The following is a 25548-nucleotide window of genomic DNA, read 5'->3' as shown; positions in this document are numbered from 1 at the left end:
ACATGGGCGTACTCTATTTTAATGTAATTTTTTATCAATTGATACTTTGTATTTCAGTTGTAATTGATGTTATAGTAAGCTGATTTCAAAATATTCATTAATGAACAAGATAATTTTGTTTGTTATGTGAAACTGGTAGAATCGTAAATATAAAAATTTTTATGAAGCTATTTTTGTTGTTTTATGATAGTGAGTCGCATTAGGTATAGCATATTATTGTTTTTTATGACCTACATGCAAACTGCGATACCATCTTTATTTACTGAGTAGGGACATTTGAAACGATTTTTAAAAATTTTAAGAATGTAAGTAGATATCAGTAACTTTCTTTATTTGTTTTATGATGCTATTTTTTATAGCTAATTTTAGTAATTTAAAAGTTTCACGTTATTATATTTATTTATTTTTTCTTAATTAATTTGTGAAATCTACCTGGCGAGTAGACAATTTCCATATATATACAGCAAGGAGAAAAATTGAAAAAACATGTTCTGCTGTTTATGAAATATTGACTTTGTCAAAATGAATTTAGATGGAGATTGACTTTGTCAAAGTGAATTTAGATGGAAATTAGGTGTCAGATTTCTTTATTGGCTGGTCCATCTTGGTTGGTTTCCTTTTCTTCATCGATAGCATCATATTCTTCTTTGTTAGCGATTTAAATATATATAAATGTGTGTGTATGCAATTATTGATGAAAATCACAGCACGTTCGACGTTAGTTAAACTTCCTATTTTTAATGGTTTTACTAGAGAGCACAATCTTTGCCATTGTAAACCGAGCCTATAGGCACTCTTCTGATATAGGAAGCAGGAGAACAGAACTAAATAGAATCACTGAACTACTCATTAATAATGGGAATGAAAATTTCATGATCCAGAAAATAATAGAACGCAAAGAACAAAAAATCTGCAACACAAACAATGTAACCAACAATAGAAACAAAAAAAAACATAGTAATGTATTATAAGAATCACATGTCAACCGCTTTCGAACAGGATGAACAAATCATGAAAAGAATCATAAAAAATAACGTCCAAGCAACATATGAAAACGATAGTATTAAACTACGAGTACACTACTGCAACTAAATAACGTCACCTCTTGTGATGGAAAACAACTGCACTAGTAAGCCAGAATCAATAATGGATCATAGCCAACTAATATATTTGTTCAAATGTAATGTTGGTGAGTGTGGGCACCATAATTCCGAAGAATATATTGGCATGAAAACGACCACAATGTTGAAATCTTACATTACAATAACAACCATTTATAATTTACGACTAGCCAAATCAATACTAATAGAACAAAGACATCCGATAATAAATATTCAACAACGGGCAATTGGAATCTTTCCAACTAATAAATTTAGAAACAGACGAATTTTCGATAATGAAAACACGTTAGTGTTGTCTTAAAGTAAGTTGAAAATTTTAAAACTAATTAAATGAGCGTTAAGTATTCACTTTGAACAAACCGAGGAATCAACAAAGTAGAGTAGAGACACAGTATTTACAATATTCTGCAGTTGAATTTATAGAATATTGTAAAAATTATGGTCTATTACCAACATATATATATATATATATATATATATATATATATATATATATATTATATATATATATATATATAAAGTAGTGTAGAGACACAGTAGATATACATATATATATACATATTCAACAATATTCTATAAATTCTACCGAATGTTTGGCGTTAATATGTTTGTAGATCGTTTTTTCGATTTTTCCTCACTAAAGTTTTTTGGTGAACGTTTAGTTTATTAAAATTCAAAATAAACTTTTTTTTTCGAATTCACGCTGCAAATAAGGCCATATTTCGATTCCGAACGAATCATCATCAGTGCTCCTTGCTGTATATATAGGGAAATATTGACTTTGTCAAGATGAACTTTGACGTTGTAAAAATTAACTTTGGTTTTGTAAAATTGAACTTTGATGCGAATTAAGTGTCAGGTTTCTTCTTTTGTCTCCTTTTCTTCATCGATTCAAAACCGCGGTTTATGTCAAAGAAACGAATACAGGAATTTGTTTGAATGGACAAAGTGAATGCACCGAACAATTTAAAGACAGCACAATAAAATCATTTGTAAACCGGGCATGAATTTAAAAAAAAAAAGTTTATTTTGAATTTTAATAAACTAAACGTTCACCAAAAAACTTTAGTGAGAAAAATCGAAAAAACGAACTACAAACATATTAACGCCAAACATTCGGTAGTATTTATAGAATATTGTAAAAATTATGGTCTATTACCTATATATATATATATAAATATATATATATATATATATATAATTTATTGCATTTATACAGCGCCCGTTTGTTAAAAGCAATCGTCACAGGCCCTTCAATATAATAAATGCTATTAAGGCTGAACTGAACAGATAGGTTTACAGCTGTTTCTTGAATTGACTTAAAGCAAAATCAACACTGTGCAAAGTGTTTGGAAGGCTATTCCACTATCCTGGTCCGACCACAGCAATGCTTCGAGATACAATTTTGAGGTTTGTCTTTGGCACACACAATATATTTGAATCAACAGACCTCAATTCATGTTTTGACAACTTTGTTCTATCATTAGTAATCAAATCGATCATATTTTCAAAGATTAATACATATCATTTAAAAATAATTTTTTTATCAACCCGCAACCAATGCAATTCTTTCAGCATTGGGCTCACATGATCAACTCTATTACCCCCAACCACAACCTTAGCCGCCCTGTTTTGAATTGACTGCAACATAGATAGCTCATGCTATGATATTCCGTAATAAAACTGTTACAAAAGTCCAAACAACCATGAATAAAAGAATGAACCAAAGATTTCAATGTGTCTTTGGTTAAACATTTTTTCGTTTTTCTCAGCAAACGTAGCTGAAATGTGCAAGATTTAAACAAAGACTTTATTTGCTGGTTCATCGACAGCTTGGAATCTAAAATAAAACCTAGCACAGCCGCCGAACTAGAAACATTTATAACATTGTCATTGATTTTAATGGACTTAGCAGTTATTTTGGACAACTGTTGCCAGGTGCTCATTGGTAAAATTTGTGTTTTAGTTTGGTTCATCTGAATACTATTTTGCGCCATCCAAACATCTATGTCAGACAAGCAACTTATTTGCGAGTCGATCAGCAACCGATCCAAACATTTTCGGCACAGTTTTTGCTACAATTTGGATATCATCCGCATAAACAAAATCTTTAAAACCGTATCTGTCAAAAATTTCAAGAAACAGTGTACAGAAGAAACAAAATAGGACCAAGAACGAACCACTAAGGTACACCGTATTCCAGATATTCCTTGGTAAAAAGTATATCATTAAAAAACACCTACTAGGATTTTTCACTAAGGTAGGATTTAAACTAATCTAAGGCCCTTTCAGACACACCATAACTTAACCGCAGCTTTCGAACGAGAACGGCATGATCGACAATGCTGCACTTATGTCAAGTAGAGCCAGAAAAGATATATATTTGGTATCAGATGACTCACACAGACACATAACTAACTGCAAAAGTGCTGTTTCAACTGAGTGAAACTTTCTATACCCGGACTGGCAACCCGAAAGAACATTATTATCTTGTAAATAACCAACAAACTGGTTTGCCAGAACTCCGTAGACATAATTTATTTGGACTTTGCAAAAGCATTTGATAAAGTGGCACATAAACGACTCGTCAAATAACTACAGACATTGAGATATCTGAAAATTTGCTTTAATGGATTACTAACTGGCTGAACAACAGAAGACAACAAGTGCGGATCAAAGGCAAAAATTCAAATTGGATTAGCGTCACAAGTGGAGTTCCTCAAGGTTCGGTTCTGGGCCCTCTACTATTTGTTATCTACATTTATGATATCGACTCTGGCATAATGTCAAAGATATCAAAATTTGCGGACGACACGAAACTGTGTTTAAAGGTCAACAACGTGGAAGATGCGGAAGTACTAAGACAAGAATTGGATAAAACTATACAAATGGTTTGAAGATTAGCAAATGCTATTTAACATAGACAAATGTAAAGTTATGCACATGGGAAGAAAGAACAAAGGCTTTCAATACCAACTGGGCATGAAAAACTTTTGATCTATAGAAGAAAAGGACTTTAGAATAACTATTCATAAAAGCCCAAAAACATTAAGACAATGTACTTTTGCAGCAGTCAAACCAAATCAAATACTTGGATGTATAATAGAAGAACGGTGGTGAGCAGAGAGAAGTCGATCATTATAAACTTGTGTAAAACATTAGTTCGCCCTCATCTCGAGTACTTTTCCCAGGTTTAGAGTCCAGATCTACAAAAGGACAAAGACATTTTTGAACGGGTACAGCGTGGAGCAACAAAAATGATTGAAGGAATTGGAAAACTTGAATATAGGGATAAACTGAAAGAATTTGGATTTACAACACTAGAAAGGAGAAGATGCAGAAAGGATCTGAATCTGACATATAAAAGAAAAAACACCGTTTACCAGGTTCTTAATAACTAGAAAAAAGGAAAGGATTAAGAGGTCACAAATACAAGCTCTTTGAGAAGACAGAAAATCCAATAAAACAAAAATTTTTCAGCTGCAGGATGGTAAACGTCTGGAACAAGCAGAGCGATAAAATTGACAATTAACAATTTTAAAATCACGCTAGGAGAGTTAGGATAATAGAACATTTATTTTATAGTGGTTCTTACACTAGTCTACAAAACCATTTTAAACTTTATTTTTATTATAACCGAATTTTGATTAGAACACCAACCTCGTTACAACGATACTTAGAAATTCGGGTTAGAGTTAAGGTTGGGGAATCCAACTCCCATGACGAATTTCCGATTAAACATTGCATGCATAGTTTATCTAATATGCTAATGCTTTTGTTATTGTTTAGATGGAGTGGCAAAAACGTCAACTCTAGCGATTGAATCAAATTTATTTGGTCAAAGATTCCAATGTTAATGCGGATCCCTTTTTCATGGTTAATGTTTTTCCTTATAACACAAATACAATGCTAATTAATGACAGTGTCCAGGGTTTTAACAACAGCAAACAAATTGCCGTCGTCATCTTTTTTAAAACAGGTTGATAAATTTTTATGTAAAAAAATATTTGGTGTTTATCTACCAATCTCAGTTATAAAAGTATACCGATTCTAAACATGTATAAATATAAAAACACATAATAATGAAAAATGAGATAAGTTTATCATCGTAGAGTGTATCGTAAATATTGAACCACGTCAGATAAGTTTGAATCTTTTGATTGAATTTTGTATGTTTGAACACACACATATACAAACACACGCACATGCAATGTGTGTGCCTGTGTGCAGTGGCGGGTCTGGGGGGGCAGTGAAAAGTTTTTGTATTAAAAATCAGTAACGGTCATTATTTTAACCAAAAAGTTGTTTTATTGGAAAAAAATGACGTGATAAACAGAAGGTATGAACGACGTTAAGGAAAGTTTTATTCTGAAGTGAATTAAATGGCTTGGAAAGTCTTCATAGTCTGTATGAAAATAAATTCACAGCATTGTGGCTCCAAACTACTTTGGTGAGCAGACGATGGTTGCGAGAACTCAACTTTTTTAAAGGTTTCTTTTCTCATCAGTAAAAATGATGTTAACTTAAATATTGTATTATTAATTAAAATGTAAATTCAAGTACGATACTTAAATAGCACCTACATATATTCAAGCTCAGTTATAACAGTTATGAAAATATCAGTTATCTTTAAATTCTTTTCGATAGAAGTACATATTTTACATCAATTTAAGAAAAAGGCTTTGTATAATTGCAACTGTAGGCAATTTTTTTTAAATTTCTCCAGATATAAAACCAGACCAGCTACGGTTTTCCTCATTTGACATTTGCAATTATTCATAATAATATTCTAGCAAAACATACTAGCTCACAAATGCATGTAGGCGTAGATCAAATATTGGAAGAATTTTGAAAAATTTGACAAATAAATTTTTGAATGAGCACAGACAAGGAAAGAGTAAAGTGCAGAAGTGCAATTCTTTTTGCTCAAACTTTCCTGGAATTACCAAAAATTATGTACAACGTTTGCGGGCCAAATAAAATTTTTTTATTATTATTCTTTAAATCAAAATTTGACAGACGCAGAAATTGGTACAGCATGAAAAGCAATAGTATAAAATAGTAACGAAAATAAATAAATAACGGAGAAAAAAGGTTTAGACATGAAAAGTATAGAAAACCAAATAAAGTTTTATAAAAGCAAATACATAAAGTAATTTATTAATGTTCTAGATTTTAGTAGTTAGTGAAATTATCGTTAAGAAAAAAGAAAACTAGATTGAGTAAATGATAAAGTTTTATTAAGTGCTAATATATTTAAGGTGTCTTGTGATAAAGGTCTTATCCTGGTACGTTGATTGATTGGCGGACTTGATAGTTATGCTTGCGTTGATGACGATTGTGTGTAGTAGTTTTGATTGGTGGTAGTAGAGGGTGGATGACGTGGTTGTTGTTATTTTGTTTCTTTCTTGAACAGTCTTGAATCGAGTGTGTTGAATATCTGAGTGACGGTAGGATATGATGATATGATGCAGGTAGATAGTTGAAGCGAATTAGTTTTTTGATGAGAGATTGTAGTTGCTGAAATTGTTGTTGTGTAGCGAAACCAGACCAGGAGGAAGCTGCATATTTGATGTGTGAAATGATAAGTGATTCGAATAATTTGATGCCTCTGAGACCATGAGTGTTTTAAGTGCGTGCGTGAAATATTTGAAATGGTCTAGAACAAAATTTTTAACAAAATAAAATAGCTGAAATGATCCAACCAATATTTTTATCTATACTTAAAATATTTCTCGGAACCATCTTCAGCTTCAAGACAAATAGATTGCATAAAATAATTAAAATAAATGACCTCTGACGTAAAAAAAAAAGTTCATTTGTTTACAGATACTTTTTTAAATGTTCTTCGTTTTTTATATAATAATTTTTTTAAAATCTTTGTTTTTTAATCCAAACAATAACAAGAATTTAGATTTATGCAATGGAATAGTTTCAAGCTCATATATTATATGTATGTTTTTATTCGTGCTCAGGTTTTTACAGCAAAATAACTTTAGAAAATTTGAAAAATAAAGTAATAAAATAATTTGAAAACAACAAACATAATCGAATAAATAATAGAACAAGCCAATAGAATCGTTTATCTATCATTAATTAATTATTTATATAATTTTTAGTAAAACAGATAATAAAAATGTGTAAACACAAGTTTTGGTAGGTATAAATTCTACAATTTATTATTTTTTCTTAAATACAATAAAAATGTGAAAATTGAAACGTCGATATGATTCCAATTTTTATGACCATAATTATTGCAAGCACCATCACCATCGCATTCTTCACAAACTCTTCTCCATCATTTGAAGTGTCGAGTTCCCCCATTAAAGAAACAAACAGATCGATCGCCAAAACAAATGCTGTTATCCAAAACATGAGCAGTTTGCTTAAGAAAAGAGACAACCAAAAGAAAGAAACAAGAACATCGCCTGAAGTCACACTTACAAAAGTGAAAATTGCAATTGAAAACGTATCACCGTTTATAAGTTTAACCAAAAACGATGAAATAAAAATGAATTCAGAAACGACCATGGTAACAACTGAAGTTGATGAAGAAGAAATGATTTTAAGGTCTACCAAAATCAAGGTTGGATTGGTTGCATCAGGCAAATTGAAATACATCATGTGGGCCTTGTTTGGTGCCGTGTGGATTGTGTCGTTTTCTGTTGCAGTTTCATTTTTTCTGATGAAAAAATGTAAAAATGTAGAAGAAAATGAAGAAGGTGAAGGTGATGAAAAACATGAGGAAGGAGAAGGTAGTGAGATGAAAGATGAGGAAGTGGTTGAAGAGATGGCAGGGAAGATGGCAGGAAAGATGACACTCTCACCGGGGGAAGTTCCAGCAAAGGTTGATAAGATAAGAGAGGAAATATCATTAGATGTGGCAAAAGTTGAAAATACAGCAAATTCACTTACAACATCGAACACGTTGAAACTTGAAAATTCTTCAATTCACTAAATTTAATAAAATAACTGTTGAAAATTCTTGTGTGTTTAAGTTATATTATAATTAAGTTGAAATGTAATTATATTATTGAAAGGAAGTTTCTTTGAGTATATTTATTTGCAAATATTTCATAAATTGGATTTTGTGATTAGCGTTTATTTTACACAATGTTAGTTAGAATGTTTTTTTAGGGGATTAAATATTTATATTATTAATTATTATTAATTTAATCTTTAAATGTTGATAATTAATAATATTTAATAATGTAAATATTTAAAATGTTGCATTAAAAACAACAACTTTTCCTACTATTAAATTTTGATAAGTGATTTTATTTGTTTATATTTATACCTATTTTAACATTAATTTTTGAAAATACGGTTTCTATTATTAAACATTTCAAAATGGTTCAAATATATAAAAGATTCGTAACTTTTAGAACACCCAAAATTGTAGTAGGATTTTTTAAAACTACACATTTGAAAATCGATTTCATTCTGTCCCAAACTTATCATTTCATGCCTATTTATGGAGTGAAGCAAAAGTTGGCTTCCGATCAACCGCTGTCTAATCCTCCAAAGGATCGAACATTGCATTATTTTACGGGCGTAATCATACGAATTCAAATGCCCTATTGACGACTGTGCGCGTCAACAACATTCGTATAGGTGTTACGGAACCATCACATCTCACTTACAATCAATACATGCAACTCCAATAATTAATCGGACTTAATCCGCCAAATTCTTAACAACACAAAAATAACTTATCAAAAGACATCACATTACACCTAACAACTGCAGAAGCTGTTTTAATAGAAATCGATAAACATCCAACAAAAAATGATTACATCATTACCAACATGACGCTTTAATACAAACTCCAATAACAATGAGAAAAAATAAAGCGACACACACAAAAAGGGGAAAATATGACACCAATTAATTAACTACCTTTTCTTTGTCTAAGAAGTAATGTAAACTAAAGCTGCACTTAAGATGAATTGTGAAAAATCAAAGGCCTATCTGCAAGGGTGAATTCGGATAAGTTATATTTTCAATAAATTAAACAATTTCTAGTAAATTCTAGTAAGGAAAATTGAAAAGACAAACTTTTAAATGCCAACAATTCGATAGAAATTATACAAAATTGTAAAATAACACACACACAAACACACACACACGCCACACGCACACAAAGTTTTATTAATCATTTTTAATCTTCATGCATAAATCTATATTCTCAAATACTCTAGTCTCACACAAATGCTGTTACGCAAGTGTTGTGAGAATAATGTCAAAATGAATTTTTGAGCCAAATACAAAATAAAATGTTTGGAAACATTATGACAACAAACTGAGAGATTTGCATTTGTATTTGTCATTGTTGCAGTTTTCAACTGATGGGATGGTGAGCATATTTTCAAGTAATTCTGCGGATTCAGATTGTTAAATGTCTTCTCCTTCCATTTCAAGGATCAAATTATACCCATATCTTCGAGAGTTTGTTTCCTTGTAAAATCCAATAATTCAATTTAAAGCTTTTTTCTTTTTTTACCGCATCATCAATTTTTTATATCAACTCATTCACGTATTGCAGTGCGTTACTAGGTATTCTTTTCAAAAATTTTTGCAAAATTTCTTGATTCTAAAAAAGATTAATCAGCGTAAATACTACTATGCTCAAAGAGTCTCTATTTTAAACTACTAATTACTTAATCCATAACTACCTACTTTGTGAATAATAGCACGAAATTTATCTTTCACGTTTTCAAGCGGTTTGTTGGCATTAATTTTTTTTTTCCTTCAAAACAGTTTGCTTTTCAACGTCGAGATTTTTTTATCTAGACCACTGCTCAAAAAATTTAATGAAAATTTTGCTTAAAAATTAATATGTTATAGGTTAATCTTTATGCATAAATCTAGATTCTGAAATACTCTAGTCTTACACAAACACACACACTTACACACTGACCTTGGATGCATATTATGTAAATATATTTAGACTTCTTATATAATGATTTTGCTGTTTCAGTTTGGCTACATTTGATAAAAACTATTAATTAATGCTGTCACATAATTAACGTTAATTTTTGCTATAACTAAATATGTAATTAATTTTTTGTTAGTTGGCAGCAGCCGCCCACAGGAAATTTCCCGGTGTCCCAGCGGCCCAGTCCATTTTTTAAAAAATCAGTTAAACTCAGTTTTTACATAGGATACATAAAAAAACATCGTTTTAAGTAAAAAATTGATCAAAAATTTACGTAGAAAAAAGATCACCAGCCTAATTTTGACCACACTTGCACAAATTTGGTTAATTTCTTCAAATTTTAAAATTTAAACATTTTCAAAATGTCGGTCTCCCCTCAGTCAAAGTGTCTAGATCTGCCCTTGGGTATTAATAAAATAGCGAATAGTTGCAAATAATTGAAGCAAGTTAACGGTTTTGCAAGACAATTCAACTTTCCGACACAAGATTTCTGAAATGGGATGTTTCAATTTCTTTGAGCGATTAAATTGATATTTTCTGGTTAACAAAAATTATTATTGCGTGTTATCGCGCCGTGGTTCAATTAAACAAAAAGTAACTTTTGGACTGAAACTATGAAATATAACGTCTGGAATAATTTAAATTTTTTACGTTGAAACAAGCCTACTTAGCAACAATAGCCATTGATTGTCAAATCATTGTTTAATGGTGATAACAATTTGCAAAGAAGTTTAAAAACGTTTCTTTATTTTTTAGTAGTAAAAATTCAATGAATTATAAACGTAGAATTTCAGTCAATGCATCAAAAACATCGTCATTAATTAATTTCGCTTGTTTCTTCAAAATCAGGTTGACTCACCTGAAAAATAATAGATTTCTGATGCATGAATAAGGAATCACATTGATTAAGAAGATAAGTGAATAAAAAAGGTGTTGGTCTCTTTCGATGATGATCTAAAATAGTAATTTAAATTATCTTCACGGACAATAACCTACTAGAATAAGTTTTACCAGCGTTAAAAACCGCCGAGAAACAAATTTAACTAAAGATAATAATTTTTAAACCTTTGATGAGATAGATATTTTTGATAATAAGAACGTATCTATAATAACGTATAAATTAAATAGATTAAACTTTTGATAAAAAGTTGCAAGAAACCAATGATTAACATTGATGGTGTTGATGCTTCCACAGCAAATACATCGTAGGCAAGTGATCAGTCCAACTATTGAGGCCATAATTTCTAAAAAGATGAATAAGAACATACAGAGCCACAAAGTTGATTTCGATGGGTCCTGTTTGTTTTGTAGTGAGTAGTAGTAACAAGCATTTCAGGAGCTATATGATTTATTAAATGCTACATCTGGACGCTGTATAAATGACGCATTAGCATTAGATAGAAATACATTCTAGCGTAATTTTGTGCTGACCAACATTTTATTATATTAGTTTATTTATAAATCATGTACACAAAATTATATCCGTCGTTAATTTTTAAACAGATGAGATTATAATTAACAATTTTCAAATCTTCTATTACAAAATTATCAAAAAATTGTATAGTAGAAATGCCGCGTGATGAAAAAATTAAAATAATTATAAAATAATATCCACAACCAACATATTTGTAAGAATCCGATTGAGCTATAGAAATTACTTTTTCAATATCCAAGGCAATGCATGTGTTCACTATAAACGATCCGATCAAAGAGTTTAGGTTGCAAGTCAAACTGCATATTACCTTCAGCAAATTTATTTGAGTTTTAAACATCATATAGCCTATCTTTGAATAATTTCACGTTTTTAAAATCATTCAGTGGCATAGTCAAAAATTTGGTGTGAAGAGGTTTGGACTTTTTAAAAAGTTCTTCATCCCACACTTTTTTTTAACAATTTCTCACGTAACAATTATTGAACTTTAGTATAAAAATTTACCAAAAATTATTTTTCTGAAAATTTTATTTATCTTAAATAAATAATAACTTTTACATAATCAAAAAGCAGTCTCAAAGCTGTCCTTGACTGCTCCTCTGAATGATTTTATTATACAACTTTAAATTATTTCAATTTATAACTCATTCTAAATTTTAATATCATAAAAAAAAAACAAAATATTATGCAAAATATACCCAGAAAAAATTAGTTTTGAAAGCTGATTGGAGACTGCAAATTCCAGAAACATAAAACTGAAAAGTCGTTTAAAGATAATATTTATTTAAGTTTATCAGATGCAAAGATATTTTTGTATCAAATTACTTATTTAAAACCGTTTTTAAAATTTATTTGTTATTTATTATCAAAAATTGTTTCAATAAATGCTACTTACTGAGGCAATGATGATGAAAATAACTTCGTAGCTATGAAAACTGTTTTTCAATCTGCTCTGTAGCTCACTCTTAACAACTAAACATGAAACTCCGCACACCAGATGGCAAACTCCGACAACAATCATGAAACATTTGCTGTGTTTCTCAACATTTTGAAAATTACGAACAATTACTTGTTGGCGAATTTTGGATGATGTGCTGGATTCAGCTACAATATCATCGGACATACCTTTCAATTTAATGTTTACTTATATATTATATTCGAATTAAATGATTAAAAATTTTGCACAAAACGCTAGTAAAATATTTATATTAACTGTTTAATATTTCCACTTTGTATACAGATATATCAATAAAATTTTCATTTTAAATTGAAACGGGGTAAACTTCAATTGAGTGTGTGTAGAAAGATGATTCACTTGATCAAAGGTTATGTTATGGAAACAGTTTGTTAGAAGAAATTTACATGTATCTATATTGTCGAGTCTGTTGAGTCATTGCAGCTAATGTAAAAAAATTCTAATGCGTTCACTATAAAAAATTATTTACTGGTTTTAGTTGAAAGTTGAAAGTTTTAAAAATTCACAGCAATTTTAGAGAGATTAATTTTAGCAGAGCCAAAATAGATATGAATATAGAAAAAAATCGCTATTCAATAGACTATATTTCATGTTTTAATTATTCGTATGAAAAACAATCCTCCATCATAAGATAAGAACTTATAAATTATCATATAGTCGATTGTGTGGTTTAATATTCTTTATCTTCTTTACCTCAAAAGTGTTCTTTAATGTTTATGTCCCTTCAGATCAAAAATTCAGAAAGTCAAAAAGCAATTTTTAAAATGAAATGAGCGTATTGCCGAATCTATTATGCTTACAAAAAAGCGATGTTAAAAATTTTCTTATTTGAATTTTGATCAAAACATTGTACTCGTGTTAAAAAAGAGACTGACTTAAATATGTTTCAGTTATCATACTTAAACTTTTTTAATAATACAATATTTAAATTAAAAAATCATAAACTTTTAATTATTAAACGTAATTAATTTCATTTCTAGAAATGTATGTCCTCGGTAAATTTGTTATCCTAGCTGTAGCTGTTAAAAAAACAAATCAAAATTTTTAATTTTATTTGAACTGCCAAAATTTAAATTTTTTTTCTTTCAAAAAATGATCGCTATTTATTTCTTTCGAGTTGTCATGTAATAAGCCAATATTCTGATGGATTTCTAATAACTAAGTGGACCGTATGTAGTGACAGAAAAGTTGCATATTGATCCTTATAAGAGTTAACATGATTATAACTGTTAAAACATCTGAATTTGAACAGAGATTGAATTATTTTAATAAAATTTGCTGAATAAATACGAATCGCTTACTGTTTTTTCATTCTGAATTTTTTTTTTAATTTGGGGTTTTTGCTAATGGGCTTCGGTCAAACAGTAGTACTTCGGACACTCTGCTTGTGGCACAAAAGTTAATATAAGTATAGAATGATATGTAAATGTAAGCAGTTATGCGTTTGTCAGAGCTGCATAATTAATAACAGAACCCAAAAAATTATTCCAACATTTATAGTGCTTGGTTGTTGGGCTCCAGGTCCAGCGACCAACATCGTAAGCAGAAAGATCCCGCTCACTATGTGCACTATGCGTGGTCAGCGGATTCATGTGTATTCCCATGCGCTGGTTGTGTGTTGATACTTTTGAAAATTAATAAAGAATATTCAAAAATATAATAGTAGTCTGACAATCCAAATTGATATGACCAGTGAGGCATACCAGTAGGTCATTGCTAAAAACATCAAACATGCTGATTTTAGCAATATAAAAGCTACGATCTGTCAGAACAGAAGTGTTGCTGATGAATGTTAGATATAATATAAAACCGTGTGTGTGTGTGGTTTGTGTCTGTGTGGTGTGTGTGGTGTGTGTGTTTGAAATATTGTAACTGTTTCATGTACATGTCTAGGTTAAATATATTAATATACACGTTCTGCAGAATTGTTTAATGATTTTTTTGTTTGTTATGCATGATATATGCGATTACAAAGCTCATTTGTTTGCGTATATTTTTAATATTTGTTTCAATAAGGTTTGTATGTTTGTTTGGAGGCAGATGAATTTTAAAACAAATTTGTTTTTGCATCGGATTGATGAATTGCTCATCTATTTTTGGGTTTTTCATGATTCGCTTTGCGTAATTCAATTTTTGTAATTGTTGTTAATGTAAGTGTTTTTAAACCTGCATTCTTTAGTGAGTGCATTCATGGAAAACTCTCTTTAAAAACAAACATTCCGATGTTCGTTGATGTTGACAGAAAATGTTACAAATATTATGATTTTAATTTATATTTTTCACATTGTAAAAATTTTTCAAATGTTTGCTAATTTTTGATTTCTGACAAATTGTTTGAAAAACCTTATTAAAATAGCCTGGACTTGTTGGTTTTGCTTGCGTTAATGATTTCATTAGAGCTCATAAATCATAAAATGGTGCGGCATCCAGAAACTACACTCTACCATTTAACGTAATGAAAAACTTCTCGGAAAAATATGAATGGAGAAACGGCCACAACAAGCTTGGATGTAAGGACTGCTGAACAGGACATAATTACACCCGATTGACGCTGGGCGAATATGCTGCGGAATATCCAACAGAAGCATTAAACTTATCACACCATTTCTTGTATCTGAGATATGTATTAAACGATATAGGTTGCGTTGCTCTACCTATCCATGCTTCAAACTGTTTTTAATTTATGCAGTTTCAAATGGGTGCTCTCAGAATTTGTTTGAAAATAGCAACGACAGCGTCAAAACAGTGGAAAGTACGGTTGGAGTTATACAGAAAGTCATCAATAAAATATAAAATATGCTGATTTATAAATTATAAAAAATACGATCTGTCAGAACAGCAGAGCTGATGGCAAATGTGTATTTTGGACTTCTAGGTTGCCATTGTCCTTTATTGTGTCATTCAATTCACTGGAGACAAGGGCAGCGTTGACGTTACATTTTTTCTATAATTTACGCAGAAAATTTCAAATAGTATATTATTATTGATGTTGAGTGATTTTATTACGAAGCAATCGCATCCCGGTCAATGAGTACTTTTGTTTAATTCCTACAAAAAATGTGCCGACCATTTCAACTACTTTGAAAACCCCTTTTAACAACTGCAAAAACAATTTTTATAATTTTATAAACCACTTAGAAAAATATCTCTTGCATTTGCAACCGAACCGGTAGTTTCACAATTAAAATATTTTTTTTAAATTGGAATTAATTCAAAGATTTTTCGCAATTTACTTTTTGATGTTCAAAAGCGTCAGACTTCCTTAAACAACATTAACAGATTTTAAAAGAAATGTACTATTAGAAATGTACCGAATAGTGAATTTGGCCGAACAATAGGCGAACAGTTAATCAACTGTTTGATCCACACGAAGGCCGTATATCAAAAAACACATAGTTTTGAAAAAACGATTTTTAGAAAGAGTTATAAAAAAAACATTAGGCGAAGCGTGTTTATCTAACGTTTCTTTATCGGGGTTATATTCAATCTCTTTTTTAAATTTATATGTTTTAACAGTTATGATCAGGGGGGTCTGTCAAGCCCGACCATCTCAAATCCGTTCGGGACTAAACACGCATAAATATTATACAAATGCATGAAATAAATTGTTAAAATATAATAAAATGAATAAAATTTTTAAAAAATAAAAAAATATTTATTAATGAACTATAAAAATTATAAAATTTGATGAGTTTGATGAATAATTGTTCATGGAAATAATGAATGAGACTAGACTCTAAAGCGCACTGAAAATGTGCGCGGGTGTGTTCGAGAGCCAGTATAGGTCTTAAAAGTATATGGTCAGGATGGCAAAATAAATTACTGATAATAATCAATAATTATTGTCTTAGAACCGAAAAAATTATGGTTTATACGAACGTTGCAACATTTGGCTATTCGGCCCGAAAAATGGCCAAAGCGGAATATCAAATTTGGGCTGAACATTTGAATTTACACGTAGGAAGAGTAATGAAGCGTTTGATCTGAATGTTGACCTAGAAGCAATCATGTCATTACACAGCATTTTATTTTTACGCTGTAAACGATCACCCGCTGAAAACTCCATCCATTGATTATAATGGATGCGTGACGTCATTGCTTCTCTCGCTTCCAATAATGCGTATAATGAGAGAGGTACGAAAGGGCAATTCCAGTTTAAAACTCCGTGTATATAACAGATAGTCTTTTAAATGACAAAATTATCCAATTATTTCATAAATATAAGTAGTAAAACCTCAATCAAAACTCTCAGACGATAGATTGTGAAATTTGGTAGATGTCAAATAATCCGTATAGTAGAAACAACGAAATATAATGAGGTCGCTTACAAGTATCACAAAGTCTCTTTATGAGCAACTGATCTACAAATTCATGATAAAATGTGAAGATCATAATTTTCGACATAGACAGAACAGTATACAATATATGATACATATTTAACAATCAACACAATGTATCATGATGTAAATAAATTACTGCATCATCGAATGGGTATCAAATTGATTAACAAAGAACAATATTTCATAGGAAAGATAGATGAAAGAAATAACTTTGTAAACAAATGAACTATCGCAAACAAAATAAACACAGAATGATCAAAGAATAGATTGCAAGAATCACAAACATCAACGAGAAGAAACATAACGATAACATCAACACGAACATAAACACAAACAACAAACACAAGCACACACAAACCCATCAACACAAACACAAATATCACCAACACCCTCACGAACACAATCTAAATATCACCATAACAAACATCACGACCACAAACATCAAGAACTCAAATATTACAAGCGCAAACACGAACACAAACAACAACACAAACACAGAATTGAAGATAGCATTGAACCACAGCTAACATTGCAAAGAAGCCCGGCTTGAAGACCACGTGACTAACATAACACCTCCTACTGAAGCCAAAACCACGCCTACCCTGAGTCCCTCCATTATTTCCCTTTTATTCATTTCGTTCAGAACTTCATCTTTATTCGGTTGTAGGTCGATAGTCTCGATATTATTTATTTTACTTAATGATAAAATACATGAGCTAATTTTAAAGTTTTCTTAATATCTATATTACATTTACAGTCTGTTATATTGATTTTTGATTTCGGATTGGCCAATCAAAGTGGTGAAGTCAGTACCTTTGTTTATTTTATTTCTATGAAATCAATAATTGTTCGACAAAATGTTGCTTTTGAATCATTCAAGTTCAAATTTATTTTTGTCAACTATTTTGGAAAAAAAATGTGTGAACATGTGAACAAAAACCAAAAACAAGTGTTTCATTCGAACATGTTTATGAAAAACCAAAGTTCACTTTTAACTCCCACCTGGCATTATTTACCCTATGAAATGCTAACTAAATATTTTTTCCGCTTAAATTATGGATTTGTAAAACGAAAATATCTAAAAAAATTAAATCACAAACATACATTTTAAACATAATAAAGTAAATTTTTGTCAGGAAGTCTGTTTCTTTTTTTATCTTCTGTAAATCTGTGTACCGTGGGCTATATTAAGATTGTTGTGAATAATAGTAATTTGGATACATTATGCGTACAAAGTTATGAAAATATAATAAATGTAAACCATAGGTTTTCAAAGTTAAAGCACAATATTAAGGATAAAAGGTTAAATTAAAAACTGTTTGCAACAAAAAGTTTGTTGTTTTTGATGGGCGTGGTTTAGAGACCTCAGGGTTTAAAGCTCAATGCTTTTATAACGCTAAGCCCTGCTTTGCTGTTTCGTCAGACTACGTGTCTTCATGAATATTCGCGCTATAATTATTTTGTACATGTACGTGATATGTGTATTCAACATGTATGCAGAGTATGTAGTCAGGAACTTTTGTATAACCATTGTATTTAAATTTATATAAGATTTTTGTACTCGTGCGTTTCGCAAATTTTAAATCTTGTATTTTAAACCTTCACTTTGTTCTTCATACGCACACAACATATATACTTATGTATAAATTAATATATGTATATAATATAATACGGTTTAAATATAAGTATATATGTTGTGTACGTGTGAAAAGCAAATTAAACTAACAAATTATATACATATATAATATAAATAATTTTATATATAATTTATTGTATATATATATATATATATATATATATATATAGCACGAGGCTAAGTTCACGGCAAATGCTATGAAAAATGAAAAATTACGTTCTATGAAAAAACTTATCGTTCTTATTTCGACGGTGGTAAATACCGACCAACGTATTATGAAAATTTAATAAGTCTACGTTAATTAAATGCCACAACACTTTATTAACTTCATCTGCAGTAAATACCGGCATAGAAACTTACTAGGTCCTTGCTAAAATGGCGAAACATCCTAGGTGCGTAATCATAGTTTAAGTTTGAGAAGAAATGGAAAAATTACAGCATTTAGAAATGCAAAGATATGTATACATAGTTTTATAAAGTTTTTCAAGTTATATTTATTGGTAAAATATCAAAAGTTAGTGATGTACATGCACTCTGAAAGTTGAGCAATTTGAGAATGCAACTTCGTTCTAATATACATCGAAGTGTCGTTACACGTTGATTTGTTTCGGTACATTTTTGTTCAACGAGCCAGAATTTTGTCGATTGTTTTGTGAGAAATTTTGAGATTTCGACTATCGATATATCAGCGATATACAACTTATATAACGCTGTGTACAACAAAATTTCAATGTTTAGCAAATATCAATTTACCGCGTTTTTTTCAATAGTTCAGCAGCAATATTTTCTTTACTTATGTATAATATATATGAGGGTGATAATTTATGACCTGCTTTTGCATGTATATATATGTGTGTGCACATGAGTACGTTGCGTGCGCACCTCTTTCATTAAAAAAAGTTTTTTGTTTCTTATTGAACATGTTCACCGAGTCTGACAAATGGAATCAGGGTCAACAATAACGCCATGGTGCAATTTATATAACGCTACATTCAGTATTCTCTTTTGGACTTTTTGGTTCTACTTTACACCCTTTTACCAAAGCTTTCAATTCTGCCGATTACATGGTTTCGTGTGCTCCTCTGTACTCTCACTTTTCTCCCTTTTTAAAACTATTACCTTGGCTACTTCTTAAATATGGAATTGCTTTAGGCTATGTACTTTAATGTTCAAATCTCACTCTAACAATTTTCCTAAATACTTTTCAAAACTATTTAAAAAATTTTTAGATGGATGTTGTTGACTGGTTGGCTGTTAAAACGTTATATCATAATTTTTAAGAGATTATTTCATTCTTTGTTTAATTGACTCTTTGATTTCTTTGTATGCTATTTTTCATTAATATTTTTTTATTAAAGAAAACAGTAGGCAAATTGTTTTTATCCAACAATTCTTTATTGAGATTATATTCAGTCTCTTGTTCAAAATGTTTTAACGGCTATCAATAATCGGCTATCAATAATAGGGCTGTAACGGATTTGACCTTGCCTGAGCCATATTTAACCAGATTTTCAAATAAATTTTTCATGATTTTTAGCTTACCTTCACTGGTTCCAAACAAGACAAGAACAAATATTGTTTGATTACAATAACTTAATAAATTAACCTTATTGTAATACAATTTGATTGAATACTTCTTTTTTATTTTTTAATAATGAAAATGACAAAATATAAAAACAGGACATGGTCGATAAACAATGAAGTTTATGATTATACAATTTAACTAATGCATATATTACAGTAACTTTGTGATTTATTCATAAACGTTCTCGTTAACAATTATTAATATATTTAATGGTAATTTAAAAAACATCAAAACCATTATCAAATAAAAAATTTACAGGTTTTTATTGTCTACAGAATTTATATTTTTATGAGCGCAATATTATATTTTAAGAAAACATGCCTTGAAGCGTTATCTGGAAGAAATGTATTGCAATAGTCACTAATCACTTCTGCAGCTACAGTGATCAAGCTCTAAGATGGGAAACTTGCTGGTCGTGCACCTAAGTAAATACGTGCAACAGCAGCCAAATTGGGCAATCTTTAATAGTCACAAACATCAACAAAAAATTAATTTGCAAATTGTAAATTTGCAAAAGAAAATGCAAATTTACTTTGAGAACAGATAATTAAAGCTTAGACTATTTTACCCTTTAGATTAATTATTTTTCGCCATTGCAAAGATCTTTTTTTAGATTGCATTTTTTATTTCCTTTCTGTAAATTTTTTTTATTGTAATCAAATAATTTATTTTATCCAGGTTTTAAATTCAACACCTTGGCTACTAGCTATGATCAACCAAACAATTTTTTAAGTATATTCAAAAAAGCAAGCGTTATTGAAATAACATTTTGAATATTTCCTTTGCAACAATGACAGACATCGAGCCGTCACTTGATGAATCTATTTTGAATCAGCCTTCCACTGCAGAAATTTCTATATCTTCGGTTGATTGGAAACTGATTACTCGAAATTTGCAGCATGGATTTTTGCAGTTGTGCAACAAGTACGTCACATACAAACATACTATGGAAGTTCTTGGTGTTATCAGCGTGTCTATTGACAACAAGCAGCATGAACTTGTCGTAAAAATAAACAACACACTTAAAAGAATGCAACTACCGCAATCGGAGCAACCACAACAAACATTGCAACATCAATTCAACGAGCAATGTTCCAACAAATCTCTACAACAAAAATCAATGCAAAATTGTAAAGAACACATCTCCAGCAGATCGCAGCAACAACTTGCTAAAAAGATCAAAATAGGCTTGAACAAAGAAAGTTTTAGAAAATCTTTGAACAAGTTAGAAAATGTGAAGAGTTCCACATCATCAACGCTTGCATCAGATAATTTAAAGAATCAACAAGACAGTAGTAACATAGAAAAAAACGTCCATTCTGTGGATCTGAATAACGATAAAATCAGTAGAAGCAGCGATATAAAAGTTTTTGACTATAAATCTTCAGTTTCTACTAATGACATTTCAATTATTTGCAACAAGATCACTCAAGAAACATCATTTGTAGGGACAACAAATAACATTGTTGCTTCTGCCGATAGTGAGCAAATCATTGAGGTCGCAGTGCCAACGCAGAGACAATCTCGAGTAAGAACGTTGCGTAAATGTCATGGACGCAAACAATCCACCCCTCTAAAGCTCAGTCACGTGAGAAACATGGAACATGATGGAACCGTTGCTACCTGTGTAGATGATGACGTAGAGGATGAGGTTAGTGACGACTGCAACAAAAACAACAACATTGAATCTTGCTCCCTTAACGATGATGATGAAAAAAGTAGTTTTAACAATAGCACTGATAATAACGAAGAGAAAAATGAGATCCATGACGTAACAATGGAAGATAATGATGTTAATTTGACCACAGCATCCGACCAAATTCACGGTATAGAAATTAATACTGATAATGGGGCAAACATCGAAGCAAGTAGTGATACAACTGCCTACATGTGTGCTACTGATGAAGATGATCTAGAAGATGATGACGAAATGCTTATTTTACCTGCCAGCTCTGTCGATTTTGCAGATAATAATAGTGTTCAAATAAAAAGCAATGAAAACTCCACCCATGATCATGTAGACTCTAAACGTCAAAGCGTTAATGATATTAACGAAAATTATGACGCTAGCAATGATAATATTGAAAATGCCCTTATTGTTTTCGATGAACAAGATGAGTTTGATACTGATAATGAAGAGTTCGATGATGACGAAGACAACATAAGTGATTCTGATGTCTATCCACCAAAAAGAAAGAAACCAACAAGGAAACAAAGTAATAGCCATGAAAGTAAAACTAATAAAGATCACCTGAAAGTGTGCTCTACTTTGCGGGCCATGCTTACCGAACCAGTTGACCAAATTCCTTCTCTTTTAACCTCAGCCACTATCCCCAGTGGCAAAAATCGGTGCGTTCAAGGGGCAAAAAATGACGGAAATTTTGCTCATCTTCGAAGCGTTACCCGAAATAGTTACGTAGTTATAGCTCCAGACAAAAATGATGAAGATTGTGAAGATGACGAGGAAGTAGATGATAATGTGAATAAAGACGAAGTAATAATTGATGATGAGGACGGTGAATGCATTTTGAAAAGTGCTGTCCTTTCTGGTGTTATCCATATTAAAGAAGAAGCCGATAATGACGAGGTAGCGACAACCTCAGTTTCCCATTCAAAAGGCGTTTGCGTGCTGGACAGTTCCCAATACAACGTAGAAAACAATAAGCAGCATAATAACATTACTTTCAGAATGCAACCAAATTCTAATAACACATTTTCTACAACCCGTCAAATATTGCCTGCACCTTCAAATAACATTCTTACTAATCCTATTTTGGCCATTCTTCCAAATAATTCTGCACTGCAGCAGCCGCATCAACAACAACAAATTATCAATCAACAGCTGCAACAGCAGCACCAGCAACAACAAATCATTAACCAACAGATCCAACAGCAACAAGCTAACATGCCCAGACTTTTACAGCCCACTACTCTATTTACGATTTCTGATGAGGCTGGTAACAGTTTGAACAATTGCTTCTCATTGCAATTAACTCAACTAGCCAAAAATGTTCTTAACGTGTCAGGAAACACAACTCAATTTCCCCTTGTAGGATCATCTCTTCAAACGCAACAACTTTCTTCATCTGCTACCCCCCTTCTTTCGGCAACCTCTAACGCTCGACTTATTGCATCAAAACCTCCACAAAAAAATGAAAGTGATTTTGTAGTTGACGCTTTTGCAGATAATTTAAACAGCATGGCTTCAGCAACAACAACTTCTAGCAACAACGTTAACAACAGCAACAGTTCCGGAAAGAAATTTTGTCGTCGTAGACTGAATGAAGATATTTTATCACCGGCTGAACTAGCTGAATACGTAGGGACGTGTGATGAAGTTATTTCGGCTCCGTCTATACAGCGTCCATACTTGTGCTCCTCTTGTCAGGCTACCTGTCCTAGCCTTATAGACTATTTCAGACATACGTTGAATGAACATAACACTTTTATATGCCATCAGTGTGGCAAACACTTTACTACGAAGAGTTCTTTGCTTAGACACCGACCCATACACACCGGTCTACGTAGATTTGCTTGCGCAATATGTTGTAAAGCTTTCTATCGGAAAGATAAATGTAAAGCTCACATTAAAAAACATTTAAATTCGGACTCAAACAGCATCGTTTCAATTAACAACAGCCTCGCTAGTGCAAACAACGACGGAGCCGAAATAAAAACAGGATATATCGTACTTTCTTCTAGTTCAGTGGATATAAAATGAATTGCGATTGTTTGTTTCTGATTATGTTTGTAATAAGTTGTTCACACATACATATATATATATATATCAATCAATCAATCTATAAATCAATATATATATATATATACACACATTGATGAAAATCACATCGTGTTCCGCGTTAATTAGCTTCCTGTTTATTTTTTCGATTTTTCTAACAGTAGATCGTAAATCGTTGTCAAGTTTCTTGAAATCAAAACCAAAATTTTTACACAGCGTATCAATTCAAACACCGAAGATGGTATAGGAATACCAAAAAAAGCCTTTTTTGTTCTATCACGCATAAAATAAACAAAAATTTTGGTTTTGAACTCAAGAAACTTGAGAATAATTTACGATCAACCGGTAAAAAAATCGAAAAACAGTAAGTTAACTAACGCCGAACATGCTGTGATTTTCATCAATAATTGCATTTCTGACAGTCTTAATCCGTATATATATATATACAGTCTTAATATATATATATATATTAAATTTATAGTTGTTTGATAACTTTATTTTTATTAAAGAAAATGCTTTTTCATATTTTTATGATGGCTATTATCAGTTTGTGCGACTGACTGCGATGTTGTGCAGGCAGGTACACGAGAATATTCTTTTGAGTTCGTGGATCTTGTTCTTTGTGAACGGTGAAAAAACTATTTTAATTAAGGTCCATACATCATTTTTTATCCAGAACATTTAATTTATGAATTTGTAATTTATTTGAATAAATTTTTTCTGAAATGTTTAAAATAAATATAAGCTATAAAACGACTTTATTTACAAATGTTCTATATGATTATATATATGCTATATTATATACACACATATAGAATTTATATTTTTAAAACTGGCCGGTCGACGACGAGTTCGTTGGAATATAGCGACAGAATATAACTTTTAAACCGTCGTTTTATTTACCAATCGATAGCCAATCGACACAACCTACCATTCGATGTTCTGCAGGTCTTTATATACCACTCTTCTCGAACGTCCTAGATAATCTAGCTGTCAGAAGGTACTAGCTCCTCTAAATGTATGCGGTCGTGGCGACACTAGCGCCTGTAGCGAATACATTTGTGACGGTTATAACATATATATATATATATACATAAGTACACACATAACACAACATAAATGATCGCTCATCATGCATGACGTGTTCGTACATAAAAAGCAAAAATAGAAAAGAAACAAAAATTTTTTAAGGTTGACTTGCGTGCTAATTTCTCAAAAAACTTGAAGGAAAAGAAATTTCAAAATTATTAATTGAAATATGTTAACGGTGGGCAAACTTTTACTGGGTGCCACATTGAAAGTATGTTGGTTTTGGAAGACCATATAAATATATATATATATATTCAGTTGTATCTATATATATATATATATATATATATATATATATATATATATATATATATATATATATATATATATATATATATATATATCTGTATATAGAAAAGCATTTCAAGTTTGGAAAAAAATAATCCATTTATCAATACTTGATCAACCCTCGTTTATAGCTTCCATCCGTCAGACTATTTTATTCCATTCATCAGCTTTTGTCTTGATATAGTTCAATATTGAACTTTTAATAAATCGTTTATAAGGTCAAGGAAAATATAAGGTCAAGGAAAAGCTTTATAAGTTGTGAAAAAATTTAATTGAACCAAGTCTTAGAACATCGACAAAAGGAAAATAAGTAAAATCGACATTATCACAAAAATGTTATAAAATATTACAAAATTAATGCAATTACACAATGAGTCCATTAAGATTTCAATATTTTTAATGGC

At 30.8% G+C, this 25548-nt stretch overlaps 3 protein-coding genes across 3 annotated transcripts; 2 read left to right on the top strand and 1 right to left on the bottom strand.

Moving 5' to 3' along the window:
* Positions 1-7347: 7347 nt before the first annotated feature.
* HELRODRAFT_165486 (hypothetical protein) lies at positions 7348-8079 on the top strand (the record flags this gene model as incomplete). Its single annotated transcript, XM_009032054.1, has 1 exon — positions 7348-8079. The coding sequence occupies one exon, from the start codon at positions 7348-7350 to the stop codon at positions 8077-8079; it is 732 nt and encodes a 243-aa protein (XP_009030302.1).
* Positions 8080-12066: 3987 nt separating this feature from the next.
* On the bottom strand, positions 12067-19411 carry HELRODRAFT_165485 (hypothetical protein; the record flags this gene model as incomplete). Its single annotated transcript, XM_009032053.1, has 7 exons — positions 12067-12090; positions 12387-12616; positions 13960-14074; positions 14171-14229; positions 16347-16462; positions 17336-17430; positions 19364-19411. 7 exons carry the CDS (start codon positions 19409-19411, stop codon positions 12067-12069), a joined length of 687 nt encoding a protein of 228 aa, XP_009030301.1.
* Positions 19412-20818: 1407 nt separating this feature from the next.
* On the top strand, positions 20819-24481 carry HELRODRAFT_189696 (hypothetical protein; the record flags this gene model as incomplete). The annotated part of the gene is made up of 3 exons (XM_009032052.1): positions 20819-23801; positions 23861-24199; positions 24222-24481. The coding sequence occupies one exon, from the start codon at positions 20819-20821 to the stop codon at positions 23747-23749; it is 2931 nt and encodes a 976-aa protein (XP_009030300.1). The 3' UTR covers positions 23750-23801; positions 23861-24199; positions 24222-24481.
* Between the last annotated feature and the right edge of the window lie 1067 nt (positions 24482-25548).

The sequence above is a fragment of the Helobdella robusta genome (genome assembly GCF_000326865.2).
Source record: "Helobdella robusta unplaced genomic scaffold HELROscaffold_8, whole genome shotgun sequence".
In the NCBI taxonomy this organism is placed as follows: Eukaryota; Metazoa; Annelida; class Clitellata; order Rhynchobdellida; family Glossiphoniidae; genus Helobdella; species Helobdella robusta.
This window is presented reverse-complemented; position numbering and strand designations above follow the sequence as displayed.